Here is a 10,934-nt window from a genome sequence, read left to right as displayed (position 1 = left end):
AAATTGATTTTATTTAATTGCTTGATCCATTAATAAAAAGTTTGAATTTACAATTTCTTATCTATATTTTTTCATATTTCCAATTTAATTTTCATGAGTTAACTTTTCAGGAGCCCCTCCCGCCCTACTATACTTACGTAAATACAGAATAAACTAAATTTGAAAATTTCATAAAAAATATAAAATAAAAAACTCCTTTTTAATATTTACTTATGAAATTTCTTTTTTTTTTTTTCCTTAATAATTATCCGTTTAAAAATACTCCTCTCCGTCCCCTGGCTTTGAACGTGGAATTACTAATTTTTCAGCCACCAAAGGGGAGTTGGAAATGGACGGTGGATAATGCGTCTTCATGGGGGAATCGAATAAAGTTTTTGTTCTTTTCTTTTCTTTCCCCTTTGGAAAAATAGCTTCTTCTTTTTTAATGTTGCATAGTTTATGTCATTAAACTGCGCCTATAAAGTTTTTTTTGGAAAAGAGAATAATTTGAATCACGACCCATAGTCAAATGTCTCTGCTGTGCATCCCAAATATAAAATAAATACTTGTGATTTGATTTGAGTTCTTTGTTTGAAAATAAGTGAGTTTATTGGAATTGTCTTTCATTACATATCCACAAGGTTAGATAGAAATATTTTTTTAATTTAAATCCCCATAATTTTATATACATATGCGTGCATGTGTGTCTATAAATAAAATTATTTGATATATTTTGATGGTATGTATATTTAGTAGAGTTAATAGTCGATAAATATAATTTCTATCTCGAGCTTTATTTAGTTAGTGAAAATAAATATTTGTCTGCTTTCCAACGAACATCTCTATCTTAAATAAGTTAATCTCTATCGTCCATTAGTAATGTTTGATTTGAATGAAGTTTTATTCGTGTATTTGGAACTCCGTTGTGTTCGATTGTTCTATATAAAAGTAATTTATGACACTTTGTTTTCTCGTAAACCAAGTCACTGTATATTAATATATATATATAGATTGGATTGCTATCGGGCTAGTGAGAGGGTAGGCATCATTATTCAAATCCTTCGACCAACACTTAATAGACTACTTGAGTATTGTGTGTTGGGTCAGGTTGCTTTGTTGTATCCACCCATGAAAAATATAAAATTAAGTACTTCGGCTGATATGAATACCATAAGAGGGTCTTTTGAAGTCGATATTTTTTCCTATAATTTTGTCTGAAAATTTTATGTTGATGACTCAAAGCGTTTAACTAATATGAAGTACTACCCATTCTCTAAATTCAATGATGTAGAATTGTTTGTTGACGTCGCTCGACTGGAGGCAATTGAAAGGATGTACAAGCGAGAAATGAGAGCAATCTCTCTACAACTTTACCGCCTCTAGATTTTTTATTTGTGTATGTCTAGTCCAAGAAGCTTCAATACATGAGATGAAATGTTGATTTTTCTTTTTTTATTCTACTTATCTTCATTTTCAACAATATTAGATATTAGATTTCAAATTTAACGTCCAAGTGAATTTGACTGATAGCGATTTAGAAAACCTTTCAATTTGGGGAGAGATGGTCGAGTGGACTAAATCATCGGATTGCTAAACTGTTATACGAGTTTATTTTGTACCGAGGGTTCGAATCCCTCTCTTTCCGTTCCTGTCAATTACTTGATATTTTTTAACTTATCTAAAAACGAATGACCAAATATTAAAAACCTATTTACTTAAAAAAATGTATATAATTATATTTTTAACAGCCAAGTTAGAATAAAAAATCAAATGGAAAACACAAACCTAATAATAAACAAACTACTCCTTTAAGTCTAGGTTAAAATTTCCATACACATTTGTTGTAAAAAAGAAAAAAAAAAGAAAAAGAAAAAGAAAAAGGAAAGTAATAATAAAGCAAAAACAAAAAACCCTAACCCTTTCATGCTCTTCCTCCCTCTCTCAGTGCAGCCTCCTCCCTCTAGCCGTCTCCGATTAGCTGCTCTCTCCAACGCTGGCATCTCTCTACTCTTCTCGTAACTGTCGGTTATTTTCCCTCTCTCCCTCAATATATTTTCAGATTTTTCTGTTGTTACGAAAATGATCTTAGGGTTCATGAAACTCTTGCAGTGAAAGATCTACCACTCACCCGTCTCTTGCCGCCGACCCAATTAGTTAGTTCGTCATGGCGGACGTGATGCTGATGAAAGAGATCGAGGACACGGCTGGTCGTCTTGGGATAGATCTTTCCCAAGTTGATTTTGAGTCTATTCGTCTCCCTCCCGGCGAAGATTTTGGAATCATTAGGTTACAGCGTTATACTTTTATCGTTTGATTTTGTATCTTAATCTGCATTTTCCGAGTCTCCCCAGGGCTTTAAGAGTTTTTATTTGATTTGAAGTTCGATGGATTTATTAGTTTCTTTTCTGTTTTTTTCATTTCATGGCTCACATTCATTCATTTATTTGCAAATATGTACAGTGATGATGAAGAGGTTCTACAAGAGGAGAGTCTAGAGTTTGATTCTGGTTTCGGAAACATTATAGTTGTTGGCAATCTTCCGGTTGTTCCTTCGGAGAAGTTTGAGAAGCTCGAAGGTGTTGTTCGTAAAATTTTTGGACAGATTGGAGTTATCAAGGATGATGGCCTATGGATGCCTGTTGACCCTACTACACAGAAAACTTTAGGGTACTGCTTTATTGAGTATGGCACTCCACAGGTACTTTCTCATTATCTCACACAATCTTGTGTTGTCTCTGCTAATTATAATACGAAACTTTATATATTTATCATATCAAAGTATACATTAGGTAATATTACTGAGAAACGATGTCTGATAGTATAATGAAGATAAAAATGAACGTCGTCTCACTTTTGGTTCTTGCTTGCATTTGATGAAGTCGAACATAGTGCCAGATACTTGCAACCTCATCTTACCTCTTTCAAGCTGGTAACTCAACTCTAGTTCCTTTGGGTGGTACTGGCAGTTGCTTTCAACCTTGACAGTCCATCCATTGTAATGGGGCAATACATGTCCCTTATAATATATGCCGTCACTCTTTTTCTCATTTAGAGATGGAATGTATGTACTATAGATTTAGTTTATGTTCACGAATATATCTACTCCTACTTCCTAATCTCTCATTTGTGTTTAGTTACGAGTATTTTTCTGGCATAGCAATAATGGTAATATACCTCATTAGAATGTTCTTGAAATATTTCTTTTTGTAGCGTTCAGAAAGTGTGCCATTGAATGATATTGTGATATTTTGGATTTCCACTAGGCATGTATTACATTCAGGAATATGTTTACCTTCATTTCTGTTCCTTGCATTTTTATTATTTTATTCACAAAGATTCGTTACTATAGTTGTTTTTACATGGGCTTTCTGTTGTGATTTTCTTGTATATAATATTAATGTCGGTCATGTTGTAGGTCCATGAATTGAGTATCTCATTTAATTTCAGTCATGTTGTAGGAGGCTGAGCTTGCCAAAGAGAAGACTGATGGGTACAAGTTGGATAGAGCACATATTTTCGCTGTTAATATGTTTGAGGACTTCGACAGATTTATGAAAGTCCCAGATGAGTGGGCTCCTCCTGAAAGTAACCCATATACTCCGGGGGTAAGCTATCTGTAGCAGTTTACTCAATTTTGCATTTCCACAATTCTTCTGATTTGTTTTCTTGAGGAAATATGGGGGGTTTTATGGATCAACATGAAGGTTAACTGGGAGCTATGGTTAACCGAACATTAGAGTTTATATGGGAAAAAGAACCGTGGGAGGATATGTAATTTGTGGTTTTTTAGATCAAGTTCTGCTCTCATGGATGCATGATGCCCTATACTTGTGAATATTTCAGGAAAATATTCAACAGTGGCTTATGGATGAAAAAGCACGGGATCAGTTACTTATTCGTTCTGGTTCTGATACTGAGGTCTTCTGGAATGATGCTAGACATTTAAAGCCTGAGCCTGTCTACAAGCGTCCAGTGAGTATCATTTTTAGCCTTTCTTGAGTGTTGACCTTGTTATTACAACTGAAGTTACTATTCTCTCTTGGTTAGATTTTTGGTTGACGTTGGTATATCTGTTTAGTATTAACATCACTTAGGTATCTTTGCTCTTGGGCTGGTATCCCTAGATTAATCAAATATTTTTTTTTGTTACAGTTCTGGACTGAGAGTTATGTGCAGTGGTCCCCCTTGGGGACTTACCTAGCCACAATTCACCGGCAGGGTGCTGCAGTTTGGGGTGGAGCAGGTACCTTTAACCGTCTGATGCGCTTTGCCCATCCTCAGGTTTGTTATTGTTTTTTTGCTCCCGACCTTCTGAGAGTGCTTGGCAATGTTCCAAAGGCCTTAAGCTTTTAATATACTAAATGCAGGTTAAGTTAATTGATTTTTCACCTGGTGAGAAATATCTGGTTACTTACAGCAGCCATGAGCCCAGCAATCCTCGTGATGCAAATGTGAGGATTTCTTTTTTCTTTTTCCTAGATTTTATTTAGAGTGAAGGACGCTTACAACTTTCCATCATTGCTGACCATATGTTATTTCAGAGGATTGTCATCAATATTTTTGATGTAAGAACTGGAAAAGTTATGAGAGATTTCAAGGGAAGTCCTGATGATTTTGCCATTGGAGGAACTGGTGGTGTTGCGGGCATATCTTGGCCTGTTTTTAGGTATATATATATTTCCCATGGATGTCATTCTGTCTCTTTTTCTCTTTTCTGGCTTGTCAAGTTGGTCGGAATATTCTTTTATTGCCGATGATATAAATTTTCTTGTTTTTTGCAGGTGGGGTGGTGGGAAAGATGATAAATACTTTGCCAGGATGGGGAAGAATGTAATTTCTGTCTATGAAACAGAGACTTTCTCCCTCATTGACAAAAAATCTTTGAAGGTTGAAAATGTTATGGATTTCTGCTGGTCCCCTACCGATCCCATTATTGCACTCTTTGTTCCTGAGCTAGGTGGTGGAAACCAACCGGCTAGGGTGAGTACTCCTCTGCCTGCTTGTGTCACTATTCTTTTGATCTTCAAATTTAGATTTTTTGAATGGGCTTATTTCGGTTTCTAGGTGAGTCTTGTGCAAATCCCGAGCAAAGAGGAGTTGAGACAGAAAAATCTTTTCAGTGTTAGCGATTGCAAAATGTACTGGCAAAGCAATGGGGACTATCTTGCTGTCAAGGTTGACCGATATACAAAGACCAAGAAAAGCATATACACAGGGTTTGAACTTTTCCGCATAAAAGAGCGGGATATACCTATTGAAGTGTTGGAGCTTGAGAATAAGAATGATAAGATCATTGCATTTGCCTGGGAGCCAAAGGGTCATAGGTTTGCAGTTATTCATGGTGACAACCCAAGGCCAGATATTAGCTTTTACTCCATGCGAAGCACTCACAACAGTGGCCGAGTATCAAAACTTACAACTCTAAAAGGCAAGCAGGCCAATGCTCTTTTCTGGTCACCTTCTGGACGCTTCATCATTCTGGCTGGTCTGAAAGGTTTCAACGGACAGTTGGAATTCTACAATGTTGATGAGCTGGAGACAATGGCAACTGCTGAGCATTTCATGGCTACTGATATTGAATGGGATCCTACTGGACGGTAATTTAGGGGGCATCCTTATTTGCACATTGTAACTTGTTTCAGACTGTTTTGCCTTGTGTTCACGGCAGCTGAGTTTGTGTTGTTGTTTGCATCTGTACCCAGGTATGTTGCAACTGCTGTAACTTCAGTTCACGAGATGGAAAATGGTTTCAACATATGGTCCTTTAATGGAAAGCTGTTGTATCGAGTCTTGAAGGACCATTTCTTTCAGGTAACTTATCCATTATATTATGCAAGTCATATGTTTTTAATTATTAGAAAAAAGGACTAGCAATCTGACATTAAGCCCGAAGTCATCTATTCTATTTAAACTCAGTTCAAAGGTTCCTTAATTATTTGGGGTTGTTGTATATTTGTAATCTCGTTGCTGTACAGGAACCAGAAGGTTTATAATTTTAATGATCATTCATGAATATGCATGCTTGCAAAAAATTAGGTCGATTTAGATTCTTTATGATGGCGAACTCTTTGGAGTCGTGGTTGAATTCCCTGATTTTAAAAAATGTGGTTGTGACAGTTCGCATGGCGGCCAAGACCACCTTCCTTGTTGAGTGCGGAGAAAGAGGAAGAGATAGCAAAGAATTTGAAGAAGTACAGTAAGAAGTACGAGGCTGAAGATCAGGATGTATCTATGCTGCTGAGCGAGCAGGACCGGGAGAAGCGGAGGATGTTGAAGGAGGAGTGGGAGAAGTGGGTGAATGAATGGAAAAAATTGCATGAAGAAGAGAAGCAGTTGCGGCAAAAACTGCGGGATGGGGAAGCTAGTGATGAGGAAGAGGAATACGAAGCCAAAGAGGTTGAAGTAGAAGAGGTTTTGGATGTGTCGGAGGAAATTTTGTCTGTTGATTTTGGGCAGGAATGAAGAGGTGTGTGTTCTTGACAACATAATAACCTCTCATTGCATTATTGCATTGCTTTGCATGATATTATTAGAGGTAGGTTAGGTGTAGGTCTGACAGTGGCTGGCTTTTCCTCATGACTTGGACCATCTCCTCCCCTCCCAAATATGCAACTTGGGAAATTTTCCTTCTCCCTCCAGAATTATTAATTTTTTACTTTGTTTGTTTGGTATCACACTGTTGTCTCCCTAACTTATTCAGGGCTGATTTTGATTCGATGACATTATTTTAATTTTTAACTCTGAAGAAAATTTCAGAATTTTGAGATGGTTGTTAGTTATGAGCCAAGAGCACCTTCTTAGATTTCATTTTATGCGTTACCCCAAAAAAAATCAAAAAATAAAATGGTCTTAATTCCAAGGGTGCTCTCTAGTTGAAATTTGGACCAATTTCATTAATATATATCGCATTGCCTTATTGTATATGTTGTATATGTCTTTTTGAACTATGTATTTGAAATTATATGATTCATGTTCAAATTATATGAAATACTAAAACTAAAAGTAAAAATATGAATCTATTATAGACATGATCATAAAAATTCGTGAAACTAATTCAAATGTATATAGACATGATCCATATTCTTTTGCTTCATATGAAGAGTCGAATTTCTAAAGAACGATTTATGTTTACGGCCCATTTATGTTTAAAGCCCATATGATGGCCCATCTTTGGCCCATTGAACAACAAAGCCAGGTGATCGTATCGCCCACTCCGACTTGCCATCAGCTGAATCGCAGACCACGCTCGCTTCTGCTCTTGAAATGGCAGCTCTAGCTCGCTTTTCCAGGAAGGCAATAGCCTCGGCGGTTGCGACTAATCAACTCCGCCGCGCTTTGTCGACGGAAGTGTCGAAAACGATTGCGCCCTCACCGGATCGAGTCAAGTGGGACTATAGAGGTCAAAGAAAGATAATCCCGCTTGGCCAGTGGCTCCCCAAAATTGCCGTCGACGCCTATGTTGCGCCTAATGTTGTCCTCGCCGGACAGGTCAACGTCTGCGACGGGGCCTCCGTTTGGGCGGGTTCCGTTCTCCGCGGCGATCTCAACAAGATCACCGTCGGGTTTTGCTCTAATGTACAGGAACGGTGCGTCCTTCATGCTGCTTGGTCCTCTCCAACAGGTTCATTTCGACTTACATATTTTTATCTGGTTTTTTTTCTCTATCATTTTCAGATTTTGGTTTCTTATCGAATTTGGTTGTTTGGTGATTGCTTTCCTCGGTTCTGTATGTAGTTGAGAAAAGGGTTCCTGATAATTGCATACGCAATTTTCTGTTTCTTAAATTATCAATTCCAGGGGAATAGTGATTGAATCTGTACAATTATTTAGAAAATATGTAATTATGTACCTGCTCTGTAGCAGTGTAGATAAACAATCAATTTAAGTGTCTAGATTTTGGTTTTCTGGAGACTCAATAGATTCGAGTAATTGGAGTTAGTGGCCCTGAGAAATACACGACCTAATTTCTATGCATTCTTTATTGACTTGAAGGGAAACTGATTGATATTTAATGAGAAACTGATTGATATTCTTCTGTTAATCTCCCTACATGCTCCACAATATTTTCAATCAATCCAAGCATTGTTCTCCACTCTTCATATACAGTGAAGCATAGCATACTCAATAAACACGGTTCCTATAGGAATATTAAGTTTTAACCAAGAGGTTAATCAATCTAGTATCTCTTCCATCCAACCCTCCAGCTTGATAATGTATCAAACCCTCTTTACTTACTTTATTGTTAACTCTTTGTGTTCAACCTCGATACCCTCACTTCAGGATAAGACAGCCATTCAGTTTAAAATACGGTTCTCCGATTGCTTCAATAAACCTTGGTTCAACATATTGGACTTTTCATCAATTGTCAGAAACAACCCTCCCGCTCCCAATTTATGATAAAATGGTTTCATTTCAAGGTCATGTATTCAAATTGCTCCAATTCAAGAAGCAAAACTGTCATAATTATAGCACTAAGCTGTAATCTAACATCATAAAAAACGTCATGCTTCTTCATCTCTTCCTCAAAAGTTAGATCCACATAATGAACTTAATTTACACTATTTTCTTGGACCTTCAATTCCTTTTTTACCTCTTGTTTTTTATGAGCTAAACTTGCAAGTGGAGGTAGTTCTGTATCAGGGATTTCCAAAATTTGCTTATTTTCATTGATATCTATGATAATGTGAATTATTGTAATTGATCATACTTCATTTAACAATAGAGGGGGGGCTACGAAGAGATAAGAGAGATAAGGCGAAAGACGGGAAAAGTAACAGATAAAGAGAGAGACAGGATGAGATGGAGAGAAAGAAAGAGAATGGGAGGAGGAAAAAGATAGTCGGGTTAGAGAGACAGCGTGATGAATAGAGAGAGTCAAAGAGGGAAGTACAATGGAGACAGAGAAGCCCCTTGGATAGATAGAGACAAATAGATACAGATAGGGCGATATAGGGCTGACGGGTAGAGATAGTGCAAGTCTGCAAGCTGTAAGTTGCTTCACCTTTCCTCTCTTTGGCTTATGTGCACACTACTTCTAAGTTTGGCCTACAAATATTTTAGAGTATGGGTTTTCCTTTGCCTATCGAAATGATATTCATACATTGACTTCTTTTCTGTCAAACGCGTGGTGTTGCATTTTTCAGGATTGGTGGTGAAGTGCACAATTCTTCAACTATTTCCTTCTCTGTCTTGTTAAGCCCTTCTCTTTGGCTCTCTGTAAGAGCTGAAATCCAGTCTTGTCCGGTGACAACTGGACAATAGCCAGACCCCAAATTTACTGAATTGGTTTCTGTTATTCATATGATCAGTCCAAAATGTGAAACTTCGCTATTTAAAATGTGTATTTTTCACCTTTATTTTGTTTTTATTCTTTTGAAGTACCATATACTTTGAGGGAAATAGGTGAGGAAGTTCTAAGTGAGGAAAAAAGGGCTCACGTAATCTAATTTGACCAAGTTTGCTTGGTCGAAGTGCTTAATTTATAACCAGTCAGTTGTCAGTTTGGGGTAAAGGATCACTATATCGTATTGTATGTGAGAGGCGGTTGGATTGGATATAAAGATGAACTAAAAATTGTAGTGCCGCTTACATCATCTTTTAAGTTCGTAACATATTTATGTTTTCTAGTGCTGCTATGTCTAAATTGCCCCATATGTTAATATCAGGACTGCCAGCAGAGACATCCATAGAGAGATTCGTCACCATTGGTGCATATAGTCTGTTGCGGTCATGCACCATTGAGCCGGAGTGCATTATTGGACAGCATTCCATTCTCATGGAAGGTTCCCTGGTGGAGACACACTCAATTCTTGAAGCTGGGTCTGTAGTTCCCCCAGGAAGGAGAATTCCCAGTGGTGAACTTTGGGCAGGAAACCCAGCAAGGTTTGTCAGGACGTTGACCCACGAGGAGACCTTGGAAATTCCTAAACTTGCTGTTGCAATTAATGACCTGAGCAAGGAACATTTCTCAGAGTTTCTTCCCTACTCCACAGTATATTTGGAGGTCGAGAAATTCAAGAAGTCGTTGGGTATAACCATATGATGCAATATGCCTTCTCTCTCATCTTTGCATTTTGTTTGTTGAGGAAAATAAATACCTCCGAATCATATACCAGCTTTCAGGTTCCTTAATTTCATGCTGATTTTGCTTGCATCGACTTAGGATCAAGTGGGTTTTATTAGAGTTTATGATTGATGCTTATGTTAACACTCAGACTCCTTGTGGATAATTAAAATCCACCGATGATTTGAAATCTCCCGTTGTATGTTTTATGAGTACTATTTATATGTTTGTTCCCAATGACCATCTGGGTTTTACATCTGCCATTTCCCTGATATTATAGAAACTTGGTTAAGAGTTCATGTTTCAAGGAATGTCCGATGACCTTTCCTTTCCATCCTTCCATCGTCTGCTTATATTAGTTTTATGCATCAACTCTATTCTGCGATGTCTTGGTTTGATGGCCTAACATGGGGTTATCCACGAAGAAGCTGGCTGAAAGTCCATTTCTAGCAGAAGCCCCATTTAAAAGGGGAGCTTTTAGGTAATATTAGGTCTTTCCATGTATTCATCATCCAAAAGTGAGCTTTTAGCTAATGTTAGGATTTAGCACTAAGATTGTGGATCTTCGTTTTTGTTTTGGGTTACATCAATTATTGATCTTTTAACTAAAAAAATACATCAAAATGGCATTCCCACCAAAAAGATCAGATGGAAAGTTTGTGCTTATTTTAGGCATTGACTCGCTATATTTGTTGTTGATAGTTGTATGTTTAAAACCATGACAAGATATGACAGCAACTGGTGTTGTTTCAAACTCAGCCGCCATGGAAGCTCTGAAAAGAACACTGCTAAACAGCTGGGTTTCTTATTCAATGGAAGTGTAAACAATTAGGATCCTAAAAATGAAACCCAATTCTAGGAGAGACAACCCAAGATTCCCACGGTCCCATGT

At 37.4% G+C, this 10,934-nt stretch overlaps 2 protein-coding genes across 3 annotated transcripts; both read left to right on the top strand.

The window, feature by feature from the left end:
* The first annotated feature begins 1,846 nt into the window (after positions 1–1,846).
* On the top strand, positions 1,847–6,459 carry LOC111438955 (eukaryotic translation initiation factor 3 subunit B-like). 2 transcript variants are annotated; one of them, XM_023076746.1, is made up of 12 exons: positions 1,847–2,000; positions 2,089–2,265; positions 2,440–2,677; positions 3,438–3,584; positions 3,823–3,951; positions 4,132–4,260; positions 4,347–4,430; positions 4,521–4,645; positions 4,761–4,959; positions 5,044–5,576; positions 5,682–5,790; positions 6,097–6,459. In XM_023076746.1, the coding sequence occupies exons 2-12, from the start codon at positions 2,144–2,146 to the stop codon at positions 6,439–6,441; spliced, it is 2,160 nt and encodes a 719-aa protein (XP_022932514.1). In that variant the 5' UTR covers positions 1,847–2,000; positions 2,089–2,143; the 3' UTR covers positions 6,442–6,459. The 2 variants fall into 2 exon arrangements, with proteins under 2 accessions (XP_022932514.1, XP_022932515.1); XM_023076747.1 differs by lacking the exons at positions 1,847–2,000; positions 2,089–2,265 and having other exon boundaries at positions 2,545–2,677; positions 3,427–3,584.
* A 721-nt stretch (positions 6,460–7,180) lies between these two features.
* Positions 7,181–10,298, top strand: LOC111440330 (gamma carbonic anhydrase-like 2, mitochondrial). The gene is made up of 2 exons (XM_023077499.1): positions 7,181–7,600; positions 9,645–10,298. The coding sequence occupies exons 1-2, from the start codon at positions 7,243–7,245 to the stop codon at positions 10,019–10,021; spliced, it is 735 nt and encodes a 244-aa protein (XP_022933267.1). The 5' UTR covers positions 7,181–7,242; the 3' UTR covers positions 10,022–10,298.
* The last annotated feature ends 636 nt before the right edge of the window (positions 10,299–10,934 follow it).

The sequence above is a fragment of the Cucurbita moschata genome, unplaced genomic scaffold (genome assembly GCF_002738365.1).
Source record: "Cucurbita moschata cultivar Rifu unplaced genomic scaffold, Cmos_1.0 Cmo_Scf00003, whole genome shotgun sequence".
NCBI lineage: Eukaryota > Viridiplantae > Streptophyta > Magnoliopsida > Cucurbitales > Cucurbitaceae > Cucurbita > Cucurbita moschata.
Note: the sequence above shows the minus strand (reverse complement) of the source record. Positions and strands in the feature narration are given on the sequence as shown.